The sequence below is a fragment of the Plectropomus leopardus genome, chromosome 21 (assembly GCF_026936395.1).
Source record: "Plectropomus leopardus strain MGB_pleo_1.0 chromosome 21, ASM2693639v1, whole genome shotgun sequence".
Classification (NCBI taxonomy): domain Eukaryota; kingdom Metazoa; phylum Chordata; class Actinopteri; order Perciformes; family Serranidae; genus Plectropomus; species Plectropomus leopardus.
The window spans coordinates 1,042,580-1,068,910 of NC_142196.1; the positions used below are offsets into that span (position 1 = coordinate 1,042,580).

Consider the following 26,331-nt stretch of genomic DNA (forward strand, 5'->3'; position numbering starts at 1 on the left):
ACACAAACAGTAACAATTAGATATGGCCGAAGCGCACAATAGTTAAAAAATATAAACTTACCTAAACTTAAACTTGTTTTTAGATCTCATGCTTTCTTGACTTTAGTAGTTATTTTTATGTTCCTCACTTCCTTTTCTCTTCTCACATACTGAGCTGAACTGCCAATAGGAGTTATTCAGTTCACCAATGAGCTCTGCCATCTCCAGCGCTGATTTAACATCCTGAATTGGCTGATAGAAGGCCAACAGGGCTGATGAGCGCTGAAGGTGCAGGTCACACCACAAAAACTAGGGCCACAGACATATATTGAAGGCCCAACATTGACCATCGTCCAACTGTTCTGCCCGTTCTCATTCAAAAGCTGTCAAATACTGCATCATTATCAGTTATTTCACCATAAGTCACTACATTAAAAGCCACTTTTGCAGCAATATGAAACACTACTGTATGGTTTCACTTTGTTACAAAGCTGGAGGGAACCTTTTGTCATATTGTGGTGTTGCGGTCAGCCAGACAGCACCTGGCACAGCAGTTCAATACTCTGCTGGAGGGCTTCAGGTTGAAATGCTGCCACTAACAACATAATGTAAGGGGATGGAAGGCTGCTATCTGGCAGGTGGGCAGGAAGGGTGGTGGATGGGTCCCGCAAACCCAAGACTTTAACTCTAGAGCCTGGTATGCGCTTCCCATATGTATGTAAAGTCAAACCATAATATTTTCTCTAAACCTAACCATGTCTGTTTGTTGTCTTGATTTGAACTATGTGCTTTTGTTGACGTCCTAGCATTGCGGCATCCTGAAACATCAACAGCAGATGAAGGAGGATACCTAAAGTGTATTATGTAGATGGGAAAGTCCACTGACAAAGTGGGGACATGAGACGCTTGGGATGAGAACGTGTTGGACTGTTGGTATGGTGTGTCAGGCTCTGAAGGATAATGCGTACAAAATCTAATGGCTGCGTCAACAAACTAATCTGTTGCTGAGTTTGTTATGTCACCTTGTCTTTATTTGACTGTATATCACTGAGAGACAGGCAACACAGCTAGAGATAGGAGAGATAACATGTAACAAAGATTCTTAACCAAAGTCTCAGTTATGAGTTATGAGTCTCAATCCACTCCCGCTTTTGCATTTTTATAATGTATTTCCCAAGGAACTGTTCATTTTGTTGACAAGATTATTTTGGGGGCTTTAAAATGATATTTAATCAATGTTGTGTTCTGCAGAAGTAAGGTGGTATTCTTTTTGTTTTGTGTGAACTATGTGTATGTCTGTTTTGTGACTTGATGCTTTGTTTTTGGGCAGAAGATGCACAGACTGTTGGATGAGCAGTCTCTGCTCTGCTCTCAACTAAGAGTCTTTCTACCTGGAACGGTGACTGCATCATCGAGCCACGCCCCCAACAGGACAGTAGCCACTCAGTGCTGTCTGCTGCCCTGGACCCCTCCAGCTGACATGCAGAGTGGCCAAGTCTCCTCCTTGAGCACCTGGAATGTAGACTCCCTCAGACAGTCTCCTCCTGGATCACAGTGCATCTGTGAGGGTCTGGGCTGTTCTCCCACTAAGGCAGACAAGCTGGACATGATGGGTTTCCTCCAGAGAGTAAGAACATCACACTATGTGAACAGTAAAGAATCATATACTCTTTGTCTGCTACACTTAATATTTAAGACACATTTATTTATGAATCAGTATAGTTGGGCAGCTGCCATCTTTTGGAAGGTTAAAAGCTTCAATTTTTTTTGTATTTCTTTGGCTCCATTAGACTCACAGAAAAACCTTTTACATCACCACTCTCATTTCTGCTGTCACAAGTAGAATTTGAAAATAAACTAGGCATAAATTTCAAGAATAGTGTCACCAATTCACTGTCTGACCAAATCTCTTGCCTTGGCTCTTAACTGTTTTGGCAGAATATTATGATGTCACAGTTGACCTTCGACCTCTTGGATCTAAAATGTCAGAACTTATAAGTTATTACCATGTTTCCTTGATTTTTTGACATTCGACCACCACATTCTAATCAGTTTATAATTTAGTCCAAGTGGACGTTTGTGGCAAATTTGAGGAAAGTCCTTCAAGGCCATCTTCAAGTATTGCGTTCTCTTTAATGACACAGATGCAAGGTCTCAATGACCTTGACCTCTGAACACCAAAATCTAATCAGTTTAACATTGAGTCCACTCCAAAAATTGTGCCAAATTTGATGAAATTCCCTCAAGGTGTTATAGAGATATTGCATTCACAAGAATGAGACAGATGAGGTCACAGTGACCTTCACCTTTGACCTTTGGTGATCAGACTTTAATCGGTCGATCCTTGAGCCCAAGTGAATGTCTGTGTCAAATCTGAAAAAAATTCTCAAGGTTTTCTTCAGATATTGCTTTCATAAGAATGAGGTAGGCAACGTCTTTGACCTTTGACCTATGACCACCAGATTATCTTTTTCTAATCAGGACACCCTTTATTCGAAGTGGATGTTTGTTCTAAATTTGGAGAAATTCCCTCAACGCGTTCTTGAGATATTGCGTTCAAAAGCATGGCTTGTCCCTGGCACAGAGCCATATAAAGATCACATTTTATTTAAGTAGATTAGGAGTCAAGTGATGGTATTGGTATAGTTTATTAAAAGTAAATATAACTTATCATATTATTTCATAAATTGGTGTCCTCTAACTCAGCTTCATGCCTTAGTGTGTCAGTGTGCACTGTCAGAGGCTATAGGCCATCAACCTACAGGCAGTGGGTGTGTTTACCTGACTGTTACCATGTCCACGTACTGAAATCAAAATGTTCAACCTGCCTGCCAAAAATAAAAATAAAGCAGAACACAGAATGAGTTCTGTGATCAACTGTTTCCATTGTACCATAACAAAGCCAAAGACTGTCCAATAAAATGTGCAGATTACCTATCTGCTGATCATGTTTTAGTGGTGAATGCAGTATATGCATATGCTAGATGGCAGCTACTATAACCATATAAAGATAAGTGATATCATGAAACATATTATTTTACATGAGATCGCATGGATCATGTCTGAATGTTGTGTGTCCTGTTTTCCAGTTGAAGGAGTCTTTGCATCATTCTTTGAACACAGACACGTTGGAATAAATGGTAAGTTTATAGTTTTCTCAGCTGTTAAAAACAGGCTTTTTATTTACCCTTGTTTAACACACAAAAACATATAGTCCACATACAACATACACATATTTGTCTGACGGTGAAGGACTGTTGCACTGTATAATCTTTGAGTAGGTTAACATGTAAAATTTAGTTTATGCACAAACACAGAAGGATGCATTTGCATATTTGTGTGTGTCAGAATTTTAAAGGTATGTATGCTCATGGTCGGAACACACACACACACACACACACACACACACACACACAAGAAAAGCAATATTCTCACACCTGTTTTCCTTATAAAACAGTAACTGTACGCATTTGTATTAAACTTTTTCAGTCACAGAAGACTGACAAGGATTAATTGCCTTGCTAAGTCATCATAAAGCACAAACTCAACACAAACCAAACCTTCTTAGTTACTCTTGTTGGTAACCTAGTTAGTAAGTCCACTGTTCCGACAATCACCAGCTCAAGTTTGGTCAAAATAAATCCTTCATTGTCCAAGTTACATGTAAAACAGATACTGTTATCCCCCACAGTCTCTCCTTGCCTGCTGGCTGTTTACAGTCCTGAAACTTCTCCCTCCGCCACTAGCTGTCACTGTGTCTTTCAGCTCAGCTGCCTGTTCCACCAGTAGAGACTGCAGACTGAGCTCAGTGTATGTGCTATGCACTACTTACAGTGAGTTCAGTAGAAAGGGGAGCGCCTATTTTTATGACAGAATTGAAAAGCTTACCATCATAATTGGTAAATACCCTGGTATGGTGTGAAACTGAAAGCATATATATATATATATATATATATATATATGGCCTGTCAATCGATTACTGTAACTGTGATGGCCCCTGTGAAGTGCACATACGTGAACAGGAACTGCCTGGCCGCTACATCATGTTGCATGCATTATCAGTGGTTAGTGTGCTGACTTTATATTCAATGGCCCACTCACTGGCTACCTGCATAAAGGTACATATATATATATATATATATATATATATATATATATATATATATATATATATATATATATATATATATATATATATTAGTGCTGGGCATAGATTAATTTTTTTAATCTAGATTAATCTCACTGCAATCCTGTAGTTAATCTAGATTAATCTAGATTAAAATTATAGATTTGAATTTTGCCAAAGACATTCAAAATAATATCTATCTATCTAAATGATGAAAATGCATCACAAAATGCTTGAGAAAGCTGTTCTACTATAATATTTGGTAAAGAAAAATAATGTTCCATAAGATTTACTTTGGTGTTTAACTTTTTTATTTTGTTAAACACAGACATTTAGGAACACAGGTTCTGTCTCCATGTGGAAAAAGCTTTTTCCTGCTAACTGGAATGAACAGCAGAAGGCGCAGCCTCTGATAACATGACCCTAACTGAACTGTGGGCCTACATTAGAGGTCATGAAGAAGACCATTAACAGTCAGCAGCTTTGTGACACGGCTTGAGCCAATCACTCCGGTCACTCAGGCAGACCAGCTTCCGCCTTGTTCACGCCTCCTCCGCGTAATTCGACCAGGTATACATCCGCGCTTAAACAACAAAATGAAATTGGTGCCTTGCTCACTGTATAGACCCAACTTAGTGAATAGTTTATCGCGCGATAAGGAAATTATCGCGCGATAAGAATCCCGCGTTAACGCAGCACGTTAACGCCGTTAACGGCCCAGCACTAATATATATATATATATATATATATATATATATATATATATATATATAGTTAAAACCAGTGGCTGAGGAGGTGAATGGCTAGCATTTATGGTGATGCCATCTGAGATGTTCCACCCACCCTAACACATTGTTCCAAGTACCAAGCACCTTGCCAACATGAAAACTGTTCAGGAATGGCCTGAGGACAAAGAACATAAGGCACTGACCTGGCCTCCAAAGTCCCCACATCCCAATCTCATTAATTATCAGTGGGACTTGCTGATACCTAGCCTCACAACAAAGCATCTGCTGCCAACGCCCTGGTGACAGACAACGCAGAACACCCCCCAGAGGTTCTATATCCATACCTAAATGGCTGGAGGCCCCATTGTGGATCAGGGACACCTGTAAGGTACCAGCACATCCCTCAGACAATTGATCAGTTTGGGATCTTAGGAATGTGAAGGCCAGATGAATGTCCTAAGCTGTTTGTCACATTCTGTGGGCCTTCCCTGAGCAGTTTCTATGGTGTGGCATGGTGCATTGTCCTGCCATCAGGTAGTGCTGCTGCCATCAGGGACGGGCAGAGAATTGTCTGTTTTGAGCACAAACTCTCTAGTTAGAGTGAGGAAGAAGTCTCTAATGAAAATTCTAAAGTATTTATCTTTTTTCATCCATCTATATTTTTTCTCACCAATGTCCCCTTAGGGACACCATAGACACCGCTCATAGATAAAAGGGGAGAAAAAAGGGATTTACTATCCAGGATAAGAGCCATATATGTGCTATGTCTCTCCCCCCAGATCTCCCTACTGTGTCGGGACACATTATTCACATTTTCAGTATCTTAAATATTAATCTCAAGCTCCAGTGGAGCAGCTTTGTATCATTCACTATCCAAAAAAACTCCCCAGATCTTTAGAAAACTGAATCTGAAATTCTCTATGAGAGCCCTGTTTTCAACAGAGCTCTGACACGGTCGGTTTCAGCTTCCTCCTCCTCAGTGCCGCTCTGTGCCTGTCTCCCGCCTTCAGATGACTGGTTGGCTTTCCGAAGCCAGCCGAGAAGAGGCATCTGTCGATGCGGAAATTCCGTTTGCAAACAGAAAACAAACTAACTAGTTTGTTGTTGTTACTCGAACATGGCGTCCTTGCAGACACAGCGTTACATGTTAGATCCTGAATCCGGTCCGGATGATGAAAGTTTACAGCGCGAACCTCTGCAACAGAGACTTCTGCAAACCCTCTTTGCATGGTGAGTAAACAGTTATCAGAGTTACTGTTGAAACATATGGTGGATTTTTTCTTTAACTCGCGCTCCGCTTTTACTTAGTTTCTAATACACTCCATTGTTACTAGGTGTACCTGTGGAAAATGCGCTAAGATGCCCAGTAAAGTGTAAAAGAAATACCAAAGGTAAAGTTGCTGATAAAATGTTTCCTCTGCTGTTGACAAACAACTATAAACTGTGTTTCTGCACCGCCGCTGATTCTCATGCAGGAGTGCACTGAACGCCTGCTGAAGTAGACTGATTTGTAAGAATGTGTAAGCTACATTTACAGAGAAAAATCTGGCTTTACAGAGCCCTGGTTTGGAATATTGTGGATTGAGCATAACAACTCTGTTATTTAGACTGCAGTGGATAACTTGTTACTTGAAAATGTTTGTTGTAAAGACATTATTATCTTTCCCACACTTTGTGGAATTTACCAGTTATCAAAGTTGGCAATGCTATTTTTGGCGAGTCAGTGAGGGTTAATATCTATAACAGAAAGCATTCTGAAATTCATTTTTGAACACTGTAAATTTCTTACAAATTATATTTATATTAAGAGGACATTAATCTGTGGTAGATCAGAGAGCATGTTTTTTTCCCAACAGTATAATTATCAATCCTGTTACACAAAATAATGAGAAATTATCTGTATTCATTCTTAATTCTTAAAAGTGTTCATTTCAAAAATAGTTTTTCTTTTTTCCACACTAGGTTGTATGAAGAATGAATCAAGAGCCAAGTCCTCCATCATGCATGACTGACAAAACTGACAAAACATCCACAGCACACACAGAGCAGACTGTGGACTTCTGAGGGGAGCAGAGGAAGAGTACGTTTTTCTTGTCATAAAAGTTGATTGTTACTACATGAAATAATTTTATTTTACCTCCATCTGTACATGATCCCTAATGTCAAGACTAAAAAATCACTTCAATCAGGTAAAAATAAAGAATTTATTGACAATATAATGTGCACTGTATCCATAAGAACATTGGAAAAGAAAAAAATACAATCTGATTAATAGTTAATAGTCACAAGCAGTGTTGAGCAAGTAATGTCCAAAATATAATGCAGTATATGTTACAAGTAACTGTCATTTTAAAGGGAAGTTTCTTTACAATATTACTTCCTGTGCAAAGTAATGCATAACACCACTTTTGCATTACTTTCACCCAAAAAACTGCAGAAGTCCAACAAGGCGTTAAAATGTCGGAGGGTCTAAATCTATCAGGTGGTAACACATAACTGCACATAGTAACTGCAAGTAGTAACTGCAGTAATATTGCCACAAAGCTGTTATACAGTTAAATTACTCAATTACTGCTAAATGTAATGTACTACTCAAACACTTTACTTTAACTGCAGGCCCCAAACACAGTCCACAGGTCATAATCCTCATCTCCATCTGTGAATTTCCAGACTAGATTCAATAAAATCTGTAGGACAGAAAAAAGGAAGACAATAATTATATTGTTAAATGATGATGTCCTCACTCTCTTTCAGATGTTACAGATATCTTGTATACTGCAGCTTTGTTAACTGGTGTTGGGGATGCCTGGGAAGACGTGTGAGAATCGTCACCCCGTCTTGAGTTGTATGCCAGATACGATGTCTTGTCTTGTAGTGACCTCTTCCTTTGACGGTTTCTGGAACTGGGCACAGAGGTTTTCTGGGATGGGGATTTGTTTAAGCGCATCTGTGTATCTGCAGGGCTCCACCAACACCTCCTAAAACAGAGGCCTCACCAGGTCACTGACATACTCTGAAAAAATATGTTTGCATTGTTACTTTTATTTTTTGTTTTACTGTTATTTATTAGAAGGAGACTACACTGTTAAATTACAGAAGTGCAATTTTTTATTTTCTATAATGTTACACTTGTTTTTTTTTTGTATTTATACTTGAATATTTAAAATAAAAGCTTTGTTTATTACTTACTGAATGTGAAACGTGTGTCCATTTTTTGAACAATAATAATTACAGTGTTTATTTTTCACTTTCTGAATCTCAACACTTGGGAGAAAGGTTTTCTAAAACAAAAAATGCTTGTACTTAATAAAACCTCCATAATTTCATACACACTTTGCTCTCATAACATGATATGCCACTGGCAAAACATACTGGAGTAGATCGTGAAATTACACCTCCTATATTTTGAATTGGGAATCGATTTTGAATCGAGAATCAATTCTGAATCGAATCATGACCCCAAGAATGGAAATTGAATAGAATCATGAGATACTAAAAGATTCACACCCCTATAAACCACATATGTTATTTTTCTGCTTCATTACCTGTAGTGTATATTAGCAGGACTTTTCAAAAAAGTTAAAGCTAATCTTGTTTTTAATCATTTAATTTCTACCTGAAATATCAATGATAACCCTTCTCACTGTACGCTATTGTTTTCTGTTAAAAGTTAGTACAGAAATAGCACAGAATACACTGAATACGCTTGTAATATATATGCAGTCAGGTAAGTCTGAGGAACGATAACATAAGCTCAGCGGCTGAGAACACTACTGCGTTTTTTAGAAGACACTGGTGAAAAAAACAGCTCATTACACATCTTGCGTGTCTGTATAATAATGTGGAAGTTAATCCACATCTGTATTATGTGGTAACTACGATTAAGTAGTGTCATGGAAATATATGTTGTAACGACATGCTACAACATTTACTACAGCCTTATGGCAGATGTTTTACGGCAGTTCAACCGTAGGTCAGATTTGAGACATGTAAAGTAATGTCCGTTGCTGTTGAAGTTAATAAAAACAGAGAGCTGCTTTAAAGCTTGAATGACAAGTCCGTTAAGTTGCTTTATTACATGGTGTCAGAAGTGAACAGTGAACAGGGAAAGAAAGATACGTCCGAAGAAGATGGCAAAGTTTGGAAAAAGAGGTTTACTCGGTACAGAACAGCCACAAAACTCGACAAAGAGGAAGGACCAGTTCAAGTAAGCACACTGGTTTATGCTCTCGGAAAGGAAGCGGAGAATATCCTCAGCTTTTTCACCTATGCAGAGGAGGAAAACAAGTCACAGTATGGTGTTGTTTACAAAAGTTTTACTCCTACTTCATCCCAAGATGTAACATTATACATAAACGTGCATGCTTCAACCAATGACTACAGCACGTGGGGAACTCATACCGAACCTCACCCTGGAGATGACAATACAGGAGGTACGGCAATCGAGGAGTCTAAAGCGCAGGTGAGCAAGCAAGGCAAGTGGCCAACCGCTGTGCAGGAGGTGACACAGCAAGGCGGGAAGCCAAAATGGTGGCCACCACACAGAGACAAAAACAGAGACAGTGATGGAGACAAAGACCATAGAAAATGCGACAGGTGTGGAAAAACGCAGCACAGCCAAAAAGAGAAATTCCCTGCAAGAAAGTCTACATGTAGTAAGTGTGGAAAACGTGGACACCGGGAAAGAGTATGTAAACCAAGCTGGTGAGTGTCAGAGGTTGATGAACATGAACAATATTATCTGGGCTCAGTTAATGGCCGCTCTGATAATGATGATGAATGGACAGTGAATTTAAACATTGGTAACAGACTAGTAAACTTTAAAATAGATACTGGGGCTGATTGTAGTGTTTTAAGTAAAACTGTGTTCGAAAGCCTTAGACCTAAGAGAGAGTTACAGAAAACACTGAGTGGTTTGAACTGTTAACAGCACAAGTTTCAAAAGCAAACCATACACCCTCATGATACACAACCTACTCAGCAGACCTGTAGCACTGGCCATGGCACTAGTACAGTGAATAGATGAGATAAGCACCCAGTCAGAGCTTGGATTACTAAAATCACAGCCAGTGAAGATTTTGCTACAAGACACTGCCCAGCCTTATGCAGTGTACACAGCACGCAGAGTCCCCATACCCCTCCTGGGTGGAACTAGACTAGAATGGAAACAAACCATGTCATCGCATCTGCACGCATCTGCGTGGACCTGCAGAAACTGAACAGAACTGTCAAGAGGGAGAGATTCATCCTGCCGACATCAGATGAGGTGATCGCACAGCTGAACGGCTCTTCGGTCTTCTCAACATTGGATGCAGCCTCAGGGTTCTGGCAAATACCGTTGGACCGAGACAGCCAGAGACTGACTACTTACATTGAGAGTCTGCAGGGTTGAAACTGAACACAGAGAAGTGTGAACTTAGGCCGGGGGAGCTACACTTCCTGAGTCATGTGATAAACAAAGATGGTGTGCGTCTGGACCCAGCCAAGGTGTCTGCAATTAAGAGCTCAACCCACCAAAGAACATCCAAGAATTAAATAGGATTCTTGGCATGATCAACTACCTGGGTAAATATATCCCCAACTTAACCACAGTGGGACAGCCACAGTATGAACCGTTTAGATCAAAATCAGTGTGGACATGGGGCCCAGCCCAGCAGATGGCCTTCATGCAAATCAAAGAGCTCCTCACAACTTCATCTACTTTAGTGTAATTTGATGTGCACAGGAAAACAATCGTCTCCGCAAACGCCAGCAGCTATGGGGTAGGCAGAGTCCTGCCACAGCTCCATGATGAGAACTGGAGACCTGTAGCATACTGCTCCAGATGACAAAGTGATGCAGGAAAGAGGTATGCGCATATGCGCAGATAGAAAACGAGTGCCTGGCGAGTGTGTGGGCTTGTGAGAGGATCCGAAAAATACCTCTATGGCCTACCAACATTCACATTGATCACTGACCACAAACCCCTCATTCCACTAATGAACTTGTCCCAATCCACTGCCAGAGACTGCTCATGTGGCGTATACAGTTTAACGTGGTCACAGAATGCAGACGCTCTGTCCAGGAGTCCGCTGAGAGAGACAGGAATAGGCAGAGACAGGCACTCAAATGTGAAGTGCTATGTTGCTGTTGTGGTGAGCAACATGCTAGCATCACCACAAAAGATGGACATCATTCAAGTGAGATGACGACTGATGAGCAGCTTCAAGAAGTTGTCGGGTACATACACAAAGGGTGGCCTGAACACATAACACATGCATGCATGCAGCAGTGTTAGACAGTACTTTTCTGTGAGAAATGAACTGTCAGTGCATGATGGGCTAGTTATTCGAGGCAGCAGAATTGTGATACCTGACAAGCTGCGAGCAGAGATTTTAGATCGTATACACGAGGGTCATCAAGGATTCAACAAGTGTCATGACAGAGCCAACACTTCTGTTTGGTGGCTAGGGATAGCCCTCACAGATAACACACAAGGTGGAGAACTGCATGTACTGAGTAGAGAAGAGCACAGAATAGAGAGGTACTCTTGTCAACACCTCTTCCAGACCGTCCCTGGCAGAAAATCGCCTTAGACTTGTGTGAACATGACAAAAAGAATTTTCTGGTCATAACAGACGACTACTGAAGATATTTGGAGATACCCCACATGTCAACAACAACCACAGCTCTGGTAAATCTGAAGCTGAAAGCAACCTTTGCACGTTATGGGATACCTGAGGAGGTCATCAGCGACAACGGGCCACAGTTCATTAGTGATGCATTCAAGAACTTTACCCATGATTGGGATTTTAAACACACTACCTACTGCCCCCATAACCCACAAGGGAATGGACATGTTCAACAGCCGTTCAAACAGCCAAGAGAATCCTGAAACAAAACGATAATAACGCATTAACTTGCCCAGCCCTAATATATATATATATATATATATATATATATATATATATATAGTATATGCATCAATTATCTGTGATTGGTTAAAACAAGCTAGACAATATGAACAATATTCTGTTGTTTTCTTGAACGAAGAGCTTACAGAAAGGAGCAGCATGGCAAATATATGTGTTAAGACATTTACTACAGCCTTAGGGCAGATGTTTTATGACAGTTAAACCACAGGTCAGATTTGAGACATGTAAAGTAATGTCCGTTGCTGTTGAAGTAAATACAGCCAGAGAGCTACTTTAAAGCTTGAAGTCGCTTTATTACAATTAGATTTTGTAAAACTTTTTCGACTATATTATTATGTGCAAACCAACATTAGCTCTACGGTAGACTTTAGCAATGTGTATATGTACACTGCTTGTACCAGCACTGTATTCACGTCCCCTTTTCACCGAATGTCGACACAAAACAAACCCAGACAAAACACTGATATGATGTTACTTACAGCTTGTGCTTCGGGGTCCTCCACACGGCCTTGCTGGAACGGCATGGTCTGTAGCATTAGCTTAGCCGCGTAGCCAGCTCTGTACTTTAATTTGCTTGGTAAATAGTCTTCTGTGTAGTGGCGTAAACAAACGTACACAGTCGTTTTTGGCTTTTGCTGGCCGTGAAACAAAGTCCATCCATTTTTGTTGGGTGCTTGCTTCTGTGGTGACGCTGAACAAAGTTAATTTTCCAGACACTGACCGGTGGGGAAAGGAGGGGAGAGCAGCAGCACAGAGGGGGGCCTGAGCGTGTAGCAGGGTGCCCGTATTAGAGACATCCTTAGTGTTACTGAGAGTAAGTTGCATTTAGAAAAAGCGTAACAAAAGGCTTGCATTTACAGGCAGCCAAAACTGGCCACAGGGATTTTTCTTACATATGCTTATCTCAGTATCTGACACTTTGGCATTCTTGAACATGGCCATCCAACACTGTAACAGGATTAATTGGTTGAAAAAGCAGGAAAAGCATAATATGACTCCTTTCATGTCCCTGGTCCTCCTCCCTGTGTGCATTTGTGTCTTGTTCCCGCTATGCTACTCGCCTGGATTCTGCCTACCCACACACCTGTGAACAATCAGCTCATCAACTTGCAGCTAATCAACCCTGGCCTTCCTCCCACTCGTTGCAAGATTGTTGCTCCTGCTACAGTGGAATCCTTCTCATGTGTCTGCCTGTCTGCCAGCACCTGCCTTCCAACCTAACTCTTCCTCTGCCTGCCACACCACCCTGCCACTCTCCATTCTTCATCTTCCTTCTGTCATTACTAGCTGTCCTCACATCACCACCTCATCATCAACAATACAATTGCATAAACCTGTTTAACATCAACTGCATCCCAATATGTGTTCTGCATTTGTGTCTTCTTACAAACTAAACCTAACTGCCACTTTTCCTTGTACAAAATAAACTTGGTGAAATAAAAATGGAACTGAAAGAAAAGGCAGCCGTTTATCTCAGTATTTTTCAGAAGTCCACAAAATCATCCACAATATAACATTCTGAAATAAAACTCAGCTTGCGCAGTCAGCTATCCCCCAGGCATCCATTGAGCCAAAGAAACAAGGGCACCCCATACTATAACAACAAACTAAGAGCGCCTATCATGGAAAAATTGAACATCACATTACATAAGGCACATCGCACACGCTGTAAAGCCACAACAATCCTGTGTATCTAATAACAAGTCAGTCTCTGACCCTAGGGTTCAGGAACTAAGGGCTCTGGGGTTTGTTCAGTGAAGATTTCAGTCAGGTCCATGACATCTTGTTCATCATCCATGACTTTCAACTCACATGACTGAGAGCGGTGATTTTCAACCATCAGTAGAGTCTAAAAGCAGGATGAGTTTGTGGTGATGACATGGCATGGTTATAACCATGTCAACTTTGAAAGTGATGACCTGATATAAAGGCATAGCTTCCTGTTCTTTTGACAACACTGAACCATATCCCCATATTTGAATGCCAAAGGACTAACATGACGCATCCTGCCAGTTATGTGTTTCATCATGTTTTTTGCCACTATATTTGCTTGATGTAGCTTTGCACTTGTCTGAGTCTGGAACTGAAAAGGCAATTCAGGCAATCTAACTCTGAGGGACCTACCAAACAACACAACAAAGGAACTATTACAGTTGAGCAATGGGCTGTGGCAAGGTAGTCGTGGAGGAACCAGCCTGTTCTCATTCCAAAGCCAGCAAATACAGCTGATTTGACAGTGCTTTCAGTGTACAAACCCAACGCAAAAAAGACACCTTTTGTGTGCACACGATAGCACACGATCAGCTTAAATTTGCCGTTCCCTCCACTTGGAATAACCTAGAGAGGGACTATCTGAGCTGATCACTATGGGAGAATTTTAGTCACTTTTAAAAGGTCGAGAAATAGCACTATTGGTCTATGTGACTGCTACTCCAATGATAACTGAAATTTGATGATTGCACTTTTTACATTTTAACTGGAGATTAAGCTGCCCTCTTGGCCAGGTCACTCTTGAAAAAGAGATTTTAAATCTCAGTGAGTCTTTTATCTAGTTAAATAAAAGATATATAGAGAGAGATTCTACAGTCCATGTCTGCCAGACAGACATGCCTATTGTTCCAAAAGTCTAGAATATTCAGACTTCAAAGCATACTTGGCTTTCAGATGTAGGAAGGCAATTGTGGCCTCAGGCCAATCAAGAGATAAAACGTTTTATGGGTACCCTTGACAAGACCATTTTGAAGGACGTTAATGGTAACAGATACTGTATTTGTTCCTGTACATGTTCTCATGCTGAATCTTCACATGTTGCCACTTTGCAGTGGACTTTTGTATCTACATATTACTTTGTATCCTTCTGCTCTTGAGGTTTCAGGATGGCGCTACTGTGATGTCAACAAATGTACATGGTGGGATGACGCAGCATGTGGTGTTTTTGAAAACACAAGCACATGGTAACCAATGCCAGGATGTCAACAAATGCACATGCTGGGGATGGTTAGGATTAGGGGAAGAAGGCACATGGTAAGGTGTAGAAAAAAAATCACATTCAGATGGGAAGCAAGTATCTGTCCCCGACATGAAAGACTGGGGTTTGTTGGACCCGTCCATGAACCCTGGTGTCTGCCCTATAAGCGCTCTTGTGCCCTGCATATTATGTTATCAGCAGCATTTGAACCTTACGGTGTCCTCTGACATATCATATGCATGTGAATGGTTTGCGTTTTCAAGTGACGCCACTCATCGACTTATCAGGCCGATGGGGAAGGTGCCAGCTGGTTGTCCAATAGCATATAAAAACAACACGGCCAGATCTGTTCATCTACATTTTAAAAGCTATTTTGCAAAGTTCTGTGACAACCTTGGGGACCAACATCAAAAGAATACTGTGAGAGCACAGGCCATATTGATTCTGGTTTTTACACATATATGTATATAAATAAGAGGGAACCAGCCTAAGCAGACTCTTATATATCTAAAAAAAAAAAAAAGTGAGAGAGCTGGACAGACAGAGAAGGCAAATTAGCAGCAGTGTACAATGTATAGTGGTGTACGTGGTACCCACAGTCAGTAATGAAACATAAAGCACAATGGTAAACAGTGTGCAATTTCTTAAGGCAATGATTGGGTGCATTAAAAAGCAGATCACCATAATCCAACAAAGGTAAAAATGTTGCCGAAGTCAAGTGTTTCTCCTTGACTGAAGCGAGAAACAGGATTCATTTCTGAAAAAGAAACTTAATTTGAGCTTCAACTTAGAAACAAGGTTATCAATGTGAGATTTGAATGACAAAGTTTGGTCAATAGTAATACCAAGATACTTACAGGTGTTAACCATTTCAATTTCAACTCCTTGGGCAGTTAGGATCTTAGGAAGAGTAGGTTGGAGCTTTTTTCCATTTGAAAAGAGCATGACTTAAGATTTGTCTGCATTTAAAACAAGCTTGAGTTGAGTCAGATGGGACTGAACAACATCAAAGGCAGAATGATGGGCAGTCTGCCGTTGATGTTGTTCTCTACTTATAGTAGGAGGACAGTGCCATTCTTGTATAGCTTGTCACTCTAGCCAGTCCATTTGGGTGGCCTCTTTGTGCCAATATGGCCCGAAGACCTATTGGACCTGCATCAATTACCAGTTAAGTCGATCTGAGTTGCTCATAGTAGGTCATCACAGCATCAGTTCTTGGGCTTTGTTTCACCTCATTAAGAGACTTCTGGTGATCTTCAAGTCCAATGAGGAGCCTTTTGTAAATTCCCTCAAAAGCGGACAAGTTGTGGCGAAATTCTTGATAAAGCAGGCACTGTACGATGCCATGCCAAGAGGATTGTCGACCTCACTGACATTGTTGGGGGCTCTAGTGGCATCAAGTGCTTTAACCCACTTAAGATCTGAAGAGAATCCTCCAACTGAGAACATGTATACGAAGAAGTCTCGAGCGGGTTGTGCAAATGAGCACTTTGCCTTGTTGAGAGACAGATTCTTCTCCTTCAGTCACTGAAATGTCACCCTAAGATCTTGATCATGGGCAGCCCTCGTCCTGCCAACACCAAATGTCATCGCAAAGGTGTATAACTCCTGGAATGCCATCCAAGGCCTGTTGAATGTCTTTTAGAAACAACCCTGCCACCATGGAGACACAGAAGCTCAGTCTTCTGTGGTCTCAGTCTAATATAAGCAGAGAATGCTGTGATAACAATAACAATATATTAATAATAAATTGTATTTATATAGCACCTTTCATACATGGAATGCAGCTCCTCACAAGTGCCTCACAGAGATAAAATAGGTACATGAAGGCATACAAAGAAGCTGCAATAAAATATACAGGTAATAAGATAAAACATGCAAAAAAAAAAAAAATTATAATAAACACACACTAAAGCTGCTTCTGACACTTTTTTTTAGTTTTTGGGACTATCAGTTGTCAAGAGTCTGACGATCGAAGAGCACGATTAGGGGAGTAACATGAAAGATAGTCTGCTATGTATGAGGGTGACATATCGTTGAGGGCTTTAAAAACCATTGGGAGTACTTTAAAATCAATCCTCTATGATATAGGGAGCCAGTGAAGAGAGGCGAGTATAGGAGTGATATGTTCTCTTCTTCTCATTTTTGTTAGAACTCTGGGTGCTGCATTTTGTAGGAGCTGAAGTTTACTAGTTGATGTCTTGTGGAGTCCAGTGAGCAGGGCGTTACAGTAGTCCAGTCTTGAGAAAATAGAGGCATGAATGCATTTTTCTGCATCCTGAATTGACAAATATAGTCTAACTCTTGTGATATCTCTGAGATGGAGGTAAGCAGTTTCTGTAATATTGTCAATGTGGTTTTTCAAGCTGAGGTCTGAGTCGATAGTAACCTCCAGACTCTTAACCGCTGGCTTGACTTGTGAGGTGAGGTGACCTATACAACGTAAGACCTTCTTCCATTTCACATTAGATCCAATCAAAAGAATGTCTGTATTGTCTTCATTTACCTTTATGTTGTCTGATTAATTCACTAAGTGGTAACATGTACAATGAGAACAGTAAAGGAGAGAGTATAGAGCCGTGTGGTAAACCATACATTGTATCATACTTTTTAGAGGCATATTACCCAATGCTTACAAAGAACTGTTTCCCTGATAAGTCAGATTTAAATCAGTCAAGCACAGCACCAGATAGACCAACATAATTTTCAAGCCAACTATAAGAATGTTGTGGTCCACAGTATCAAAGGCTGCGCTAAGGTCAAGCAGTACAAGGATACAATCATTGTTGTCATCAACACTAATTCTGAAGTCATTTACAATTTTGATTAGGGCAGTTACAGTGTTGTGTTTTTGTCTGAATCCAGATTGATAGGTCTCATAGATGTTATTTCCACAGAGAAATTGGTTGACCTGTGTCAAGTCTGCTTTTTCTAGGATTTTACTCAGAAAAGGCAGATTTGAAATTGGTCTAAAATGTCCTAAGTCAGTGCAGTCCAGGCTATGTTTTTTTCAGTAATTGTCTGACAGTAGCTGTTTTGAGGGGGTCAGGAAAGGTGCCTGTTTGAAGTGATAGGTTCAGTTTTTCCAGTGTGCTGGTGGAGAGGCAGTCTATTACTTCCTTGAAAATTGCAGTTGGTAAGCATGTGGTTGATATTAGCTGAGTACCAATTTTCTCTAGTTCTGCCTTATTAAGCACGTTGAATTTTTCCATTTTGGCTCTTTTGTGGCATGTGTGGTCTATAGTTTTTGGCATCCCAGTATGCATAATGTTCGCTCTAATGTTTTTAATTTTTTATCAAAGAATTTGGCGAAGTCCTCACACTTGGATGATGATGCTTGGAAAAGTAGATCTGGAGCAGCAGGAGGATTAAGTAGTCTATCTATGAGAGTGAAGAGAGTTCTGAGATTGTTTTTGTTGTCATTTATTATTTTTGAATAGTAAGATTGTCTGGCCCTCCTAATGGCCTTGTTGTAAGAATAAATACAGTCTTTCATAATGTCAAGATGGATGTTTAATCTACTTCTACGGCACTTGCATTCAGCTTTATGACACTCTCTTTTAGAAGAAGAGTGTGTTCATCTTTCCAGGGTATCATTTTAACATTAGGCCTGTTTTTTTTCCGGGGCCACTAAATCAAGTGCTGATCTCAGGTTGCTGTATAATGTATCAGCCATTTCGTGGATACTAGGAGATTCATTGAGCAGATAATTGTGTGAATTGCCCTGGAAAATATCAGAAAAGGCTGCCTTTGATGAGTGATTAAAATACTTTTTTCTAGTCACTCGTTTGGAAGTATATTTAATGGTGGGTAAAACAGTGTTAAAAATAGGCAGCTATGATCAGATATAGCAGTCTCAATAACTTGATTTATGACTATGTTAAGGCCATAGGAGATCACGAGATCAAGAGTATGCCCCTTATTTAGTGTGAGCGTTGAAACGTGCTGGGTTAAATCAAAGGAAAGCACCATTGTCATAAATACTTCTGCTCTGGTGTCAGTTGTTTTGTCAAGATGAAAGTTAAAATCCCCAACTAGAACAATAGTTCTAGTAGAAACAGTAAAGTTTGAAAGTATATCAGATAATTAATGGATGAAATTTTTTTTAAATTTTAAATGCTTAGCAGCGAAACTGGTGTCTTACCTAGTGTTTGAGTTGCAAGATATTCAAATACAGTATATTTTCCGAGGTCTATATTTTTGCAACTGATGTTTTTTTGCATAAATAGATGCTAGCCCACCTCCTTTTTTTCCTTCTTTGATTGAGTAAAAAAGTAGCTGTACTCAAGGACATGCTTCATTCAGTACAGCTGCACTGTAGTTGGCAGTTCAGTCAAAAGCCGAAGTGACCTCAGAGATGTCCTCAGTTATGTCCTCCACCCGAAAAAAACGATTCTGTTTGTTTAAACCAGTGAAATCACTGAGCAGAGCAGTTCTTAGTTTAAAATCCTTGTTTTTTAAGCGCCAAAGGGGAGTGGCTCCGCGACGGGGTGTCGCAAACATTTGCTCAGCCCTTTCTCGCTGGAAAACTTAAAATCCGAAAATCTGATGATTAAAATCTTTCCACCAGTTGGAAAATCCCCTTAAAACCCACCAGGGTCTAAAGAGTATACTTGAAAAAGGTGGCTAAAAACTGGATAAAAGTTTGTTTTTGACATGGCTCGAACAGCACTCGCTCGAACACTTCCTTTCACATGCTGTTATGTCATTCTGAATGAAGCCATAGCTTGTGTCTGCTAAATCAACAAAGTTGAAAAGATAAGTTTGCATTGAAACATTTGAAATTACTTTCCAACTCTGAAAACTGCAACATGATTAAGATTTTGTCATAGTTCACACCATTGGACAACTCAGTATAGCAATTGCCAGTGTTACTAATAATGAAGTGAAGTGAGTAGTGAATCTGTCATTTTAGGTTATTTTCATCTGTATCATGCATTCATGTGCATTATTATGATTGTTATTTTATTTGTGCTTCTTTTACAACTTACAGTATCATACTTTGTTTCAGGTGACAAGAGTGCTGTATAATACTGCATCTGACCGATGAGAACGCGGAAATTTCCTGAAGTCTTCTAATCATGCCCATTATTTTTTATTATATTGACAGTTGTGTGATCAGTGTTTTAGATGTGGCTATAGAACCACTACAAGCTGTATGAGCTGCTTCTGTGTGACTGTTTTATAAAAGAAAAAAGTATAATCATAGGACCCTAAACAAAATCGAATGTAATGGCACAGATGGTTTTGGAATGATAAAAATGCATATTTACAATGTAAACTATCTCATTGCGAATGTAAGTTATTTAATGAAGATGTTATTACACACTAGGCCTCTGCTCAATAATACTTTAATAATACTACAATAATAAACCTTAGAAACATGTTTGTGTTGTTTGTATGTTTATGTACTCTATGAGTCGTTGTTTTATTGTCTAAACATACATTGAGGCTGCCGTGCTGCAGAGGAGGTTTGGAACAATAGCTCCACTGATTCTCAGCACACACTTCAGAGCAGGATGTACCAATTACCATAGCCCCCTGCTATGGAAAGAACATGTTCACTTCCACACAAAGTGGCACTTCCCATTAAAAAGTTAAGCACACTGTTTTCATCAAAATCCTGTTGATTTCCAAGTCTTTCATAATGTTTAAAACAGCCGTGTTTGGGGCGCCCATTCGCTCACCTGGTAGATTTTTGCGCCCGTATGCAGAGGCTGAGTCCTCACTGCAGCAAAGGGCTCGACTACAATCCGTGGCAATTTGCTGCATGTCATCCCTTCTCTTTCCCCCTTTAATGCTTGAGCTGTCCTGTCATAATAAAGGCAAAGAGTCAAGAAAAACAAAAAAACCCAAAACAAAACAAGAAGCTGTGTTCCTCCTGCCGGAAAAAAATGGGGCTTTTCTGCATACAGAAAACCTGCAAACCATTGGCAAGTTGGTTTGTGTACAATGTATCCATGACAACGCAGAGGCTGTGTGTCACAAACTGCAGCAAAAACCCAAAATGAGACACATATTCTTAATTTGCTCTATACATAGCCAAATTATGCTGTTAAAACCTGAAAAATACCAGCATATCATACGCCTTAATTAGAAAATGCTAAATTTGGAAAATGGCCTGATTAGGAATATTTAAATGGAATATGCTGTTTGTATGACCCTCATCAAATTCAGAATATCTTCACATCCAGAATAATAAGGGAATAATTGTGTGCATGAAACTGTACTCAGTGTTCTGCATGCAAAGGGTTCAAGGTCTCTTATATTTTGGACACTTGAAACTTTTATGTAAAATCATTTTCTGATATAGCAGCTTTGATTCTTGGTGAGAATAATGATGTACATGCATGTTATTGGTGTAAACAAGGGCTCAAATTGGATTAGATTGCTCTAATGGATTGGACTCACTTTGATCTTGACACATCAAGTAATGATTTCAGACTACTACTCACAAGTACATTTTATTAGGGGTCCAACAGCAACACTCACTGCTGGAGCTCAACTGTTTTTGTTCTCAATTCTTCAGCAGAAATGTAGTCATGTAAAACATGTAATTACAGAAAGTCAGAAGTCACATAAAATTATTCTAGAAGTAAATGTATTATGTAAAAATAGTATCAGGATATAAGTGTAACACAAATAATTTTAAAGAACATCAAAAGTTTTTTCTTCTCATAAATTAAAAAAAGAAACAAGCATTTAAATGTTTGCAGTCTGCTAGCACCCTGATAAATGCTGCTTGAGACTTTAATTCAGCTTATATTTTGTAGATCAGTCATCACAAAGTGCTTAACAGTAAATGACTAAAGCATCTCTTTCCATATAGACATAGCACAATGGTAATATAACATATCAAACATAAAGCTAAGCAAAGCTGATTCTAAACAGGTGGCTCTGACTGAGTCAGATTGTTGGAACAAGGCCAACAGAGCCACAGATAAGGACCTCTGTTTGTCAGCACTGTTGTCCAAAATTGTCAACGTCCAGTTTTTAGTAGCATTTAGGCATTTACGTAAAATAGACAATTCTGTCATGTTTTGATAGCTAAAAATCATGTTTAAATAAAAAGTACATAACGTTCTCATCTTCTCAGTGACTCATGTACAAAACAGAGATGTGTGTACATTCTAAAGGAGTATTAAATAACCGCTGTCTCTCCCTGTGAGTCCCTTTTTTTTCTCTGTTTATTAAGTACAATATGCGGGTGCATCCAGATGGTCAGTCTCTTGAGAGAAACTAATTAGACAAATATTGATATTCAGCCGCTCTTGCAGTAGCTGTGCAGACTGTGGGGGTGGGCACATAATGGCTGCAGAGGGGACAAGATGCTCCTCCTCCGAGCTTCATAACCTTGAGTCACACTGCTCCCGTCTATCTATGTGACATTGCTGACACTGAGGTAAGGACACACTTTGATTCTTTGTTCCCCATGGCTGCTTGGTTTTTCTAAACCTCTTTGAGCTAAAGCTTTGTCTGCTTTGGTTTGATTTTTCTTTGTTATTTATTTGTAGCAACATTCTTCACTACTTCTGTTCCTTGTTGGCTCCTTAGTTTTTTATTTTCAGTTTCTCTTCCATTTGCCATGCTGGCTTTGTCCATTAAAAAAAAAATAAGATCACATCTGCTTGCTTTGACAACAGGCGATCATGGTGGGTGTAAATACAAAGAACTGTGGTTTAAATGTGATCAAAGCTTGTGTTAATGCAGTTTTGTCTAAAAGTCTCTCTCTCTCTCTCACACACACACACACACACACACACAGAGCTCTGAAGTGCTTCATCCTTTGCTGGCGTCATAAGGTCCACTTATAAATAATGGATTGCAAATGTGTGTGTGTGTTTGTGTGTGTGTGTGTGGGGGGGGGCTGTTATGTGATCTGTGTCGAGAGCTCAGAGGGCTTCAGAGATGACGACTGGCTGCATGAGGTCAACCCTGGAGCCTGAACATCAACTGATGACACAGGAGAGCAAACGCTGTAAGCAAAGAAACTGGCCCATTTTATTCATCATAATATTAAACATAATAAAGATAATAATTCTTTAACTAATAAAAACTAAACTAAAACAAAGCAAACTTAAATGACAGTTGTTTAACAATTTAATCATATGGCAACTGACAGCTCATTATGGTTTTCATCCTAACACAACACTTTTCAATCCTTAACACTCCTTACAAACAAAGGTTTTTGAAAGAGATCCAGCCTATTTGCCCAGGTTTCAAAGGGTTAAGGTCTTTTTCTGTTTCTGCTATAGAGAAATGCACGGTGAATGTGGTTGATAATGTGACAGTTTGTCTGATTGTGTGATAGACAAGGACGCGCTGGAGAGCCCGCTCAACAGGAAGTCACAGATGAAGGATGATGAAGCGGAGGAGGAGCCTCCCTTTGCAGAGAATCAGGAGGCGGACCAGGAGAAGAAACCTCGCAGAAAAGACACACCTGTCCTCAACTCTCCTCCACATATACCAGGTCAGCAGCGAGGTTACTTTAGTTGACTATGACTCAACTGAAAACTCTAACTAGGCGTGGAAAACCCTTTATAAATAGACCTGCACTTGTGTGGAGCTTTTGTAGTCTTTTTTGACCACTCAAAGCACTTTATCACTACAAGTCACATTCATCCATCCACACATTCAAACACTGGTGGCCGAGGCTATCGTACAAGGTGCCACCGTTTTTTTAAACATTCCTACACACTCACACACTGATGGAACAGCCATCAGGAGCTATTTGGGGTTCAGTATCTTGCCCAGAAGTACTTGGACATGTTGATTGGAGGAGCCAGGAATCAAACCACCAACCTTCAGATTAGTGGACAACCTACACTACCCTTGAGCCACAGCAGACTCTTTAGTTAACTGAAATGAAATGAAATTAAAATAATAACTAGACTTAAGGGGAAAAAATGAAATGATGCCCCCCAAATTAACTTAAACAATATAAAAAATATTTATATTAAAATATATAGGAAATGTCTTGAGTTTTAGTCACACTGGACAAATTTGACAATGCAACAATCATGAGGAGGCACCGGCAATTTATCTTCACAAAGTGTTGTATTCTTTTATATTTTCCTCTGATATAGACCTCCTGTACAATAATAATAATAATGATAATAATAATTATTTTACTAATAAAAACTAAACTAAAACAAAGCAAACTGAAAACTGAGTGTAATTAAAAATGATTATTAATTATTAATCTGGTCAGCACACACGCGCACACACACACACACACATCCACATTTATTGTTACTAATTCAAAAGAAAAAAATAGATAGGAGGTCATTTCTGGACTTGGAGGTGCATTCGAAGCTAGTGTAAAACCAGAGAGGGCCTTTCAGTGTGTGGGGCTGTTGCTAACAAGGAGGTTTGTTTTGTTTCACAGGAAGGAGACAGAGTGTAACATCACTCTGCTCTAATGTCAGAGTGAAAGGTTTCATGTACATGTTAAGGTCACACAGACTCATTAACTTGATTCTACTTGACTAACATTACAGAACATTTTTTTTTGCCATTTTTAAAACCTCTGGGAACCAAAATCAGCCAAAACTTTCTGTATATGTAATTTAGGGTCTTACATGCATAATTAAAAGCATAAAAAATAATCAGACAAATTTGAAATACTGTCATTTGAGTTTTTTCAGAGTTTCCTGAAGCTGAGTGGATGTGGGTGTGGTTATCCCTGATCCATATCACCTAATTTGGATAAAGCCAATCAAAAATTCAAAATCATCTCTCAGCTGACACTAATTTAACATGCCAAACTGAAATCCCACAATGCTCTGTTCAGAAACACTCACTCTGAGTGTTAGAGCGCACTCTGGCATGAACTAGACAGTTGGTAAATTCGGAGCGCTGTTGGAATGAGCCATTGGGTTATCAAGAGCAGTGCACTCTGGGAGTTTAGAGTGAATCTGGGTACTCTGTCTGGGGTGAAGGAGCAGCAACGCCGAACGAAGTAAATGTGTGATGAATTCAAACGCAGGTTAATTCATGGAGAAACATAACGCTCCATAGCTTTGAACAACATGTCTCTCATGTTAGTGTAGAGCATCAGATTGGATTTAAGAACACAGCCAGAGTCAGAGCACTGGAACAGATAGAGCTGTACCACGCCAACTCCGCTTTGCTCCATGGCTGTCATTGCGGTGACCAGAGACAGTTGACAAAGGTGGAATCCAAGGAGGTGTCAATCAAAACGTGATCCATCACGCCCACACAGTCTGGAAAAATGCTGTTATCCTCAAAGCTGAGGATAAGTTGAGCTGTTTTCAACTCGCTTTTCTAATAGTTGGGAACATTTATTTTCACTCAGATTTTGTGTAGATACTTAATGAGACACTTAACTGTGATATAATATGTGCATTCTTACTATTTCAAGCCATGTTTCCAGGAGCTTTAAATAAAGTAGTGGCTTGACCCCTTTGTTTTTACCTTGGGTTTTCTAATGGAACAAATTTATCCGAAATTAGAGTTTGACAACGGGCTGTTGGTTTTAAACACATCAGCTAATGACAGTGTTTCAGCTGTCATCTTGTGTCCTCAGTATAGAGCGTTGGTTGCTCAGTAACAGCTGCTGGTATGTGAGGGGGGAACCTCCTTAACTGCTTCCAGTGGACTCTGTGAGGGGTTGTGGTGTCTTGTCCACACAGCTGTCATACATGCTCTTACGATGATGTCATAAATTATCAGTTATGACAACATTTGATGTGTTAAGGTAATTGCTGAGATCTCACGACATGGTAACATCACTTCAGAAAAGTTCAACAGGCCAAAAAAACTGGGCGGTAAGACAATCAGACAGGTTTATCCACACGATCTAAACCACCTCAGTTAGGGCTCAAACTTAAAGTAAGTGCTGCCAAAATGTTGCTCATAATCCGTCACTGCACAGGAAAACTGTGTGTGGACAACTCCAATTTGTAGAGTAGGCCAAAGCTGAGGCAGAAAGTGGCTGTGTAAACTGTGATGGAGGCTTTAACACACAATTTGGGTATTTTTTGACCCTTCACCTGAGTTTTCTTTTTCAAAAAAGTTGATCTAATCTGTGGATTTGTATCCAACCCATCTGTCTGACTGATTTGCTGTGTAAGGTGGTGTTACTGTAACTGTTAGACTCAATGGCCAGAGCCAAGGGCAAAAACACAAGTTGTATAAAGATTAAGATTTTTTTTTTCCCTTGGTTCCTCTGTAGGAGTGAGACTGCTGAGAGCCAAGAAGCAGATGGTCCACTTAGAGGATGAGGAGAAAGATGTGAAGGATTAAAGGCTTTATTTAACTTTTATTTTGTTGTCAATTGATGTTTTTATGCTCTCACTCTCATTAAATGTTGCTTTGACCAAACATTTTATTGTTTATTACTTCACTCACTGGACACACATACTCTCTCGTTGGTTACAAATGCTGAGACATTTAGACTTCTTGAGAGCCTGTGTAATACTGAAGACATACTGTATTTTAGGCATTGCATGATGACAGGATATATGCCAAAAATGTACAGTTATGCCATTTGCCAAACAAAGGTTCATGTAGTTTGAAACAAAGAATTCCATTCAGTCCTGAATAAGTAGGCCTTCCTAGTTATTGGCATGACAGTGATAATTGATCTATGCC

The 26,331-nt window shown here is 39.8% G+C and overlaps 2 protein-coding genes across 6 annotated transcripts in view; both read left to right on the forward strand.

Moving 5' to 3' along the window:
- itprid1 (ITPR interacting domain containing 1) overlaps nt 1-20,101 on the forward strand; it is a 66,534-nt gene extending 46,433 nt beyond the window's left edge. The window contains exons 10-15 of one of the 4 annotated variants that reach the window (XR_015775362.1): nt 1,310-1,606; nt 3,069-3,119; nt 5,966-6,063; nt 6,168-6,224; nt 6,796-6,913; nt 7,588-8,020. Coding sequence is in view for 2 of the 4 variants with exons in the window: in XM_088072024.1 (XP_087928150.1) it covers nt 1,310-1,606; nt 3,069-3,116 (345 nt within the window). In the remaining 2 variants the exon portion in view is untranslated. Of the gene's footprint in view, nt 1-1,309; nt 1,607-3,068; nt 3,120-5,965; nt 6,064-6,167; nt 6,225-6,795; nt 6,914-7,587; nt 8,021-14,615; nt 14,702-19,726 lie in introns of those variants that run through there. The other 3 variants (XR_015775363.1, XM_088072024.1, XM_088072023.1) reach the window with 3 other exon arrangements.
- A 1,939-nt stretch (nt 20,102-22,040) lies between these two features.
- On the forward strand, nt 22,041-26,061 carry ppp1r17 (protein phosphatase 1 regulatory subunit 17). Of its 2 annotated transcripts, XM_088071929.1 has the most exons (4): nt 22,041-22,117; nt 22,612-22,693; nt 23,027-23,185; nt 25,913-26,061. In XM_088071929.1, exons 2-4 carry the CDS (start codon nt 22,624-22,626, stop codon nt 25,981-25,983), a joined length of 300 nt encoding a protein of 99 aa, XP_087928055.1. In that variant the 5' UTR covers nt 22,041-22,117; nt 22,612-22,623; the 3' UTR covers nt 25,984-26,061. The 2 variants fall into 2 exon arrangements, with proteins under 2 accessions (XP_087928055.1, XP_042366843.1); XM_042510909.2 differs by lacking the exon at nt 22,041-22,117 and having other exon boundaries at nt 22,124-22,693.
- Nucleotides 26,062-26,331: the final 270 nt, after the last annotated feature.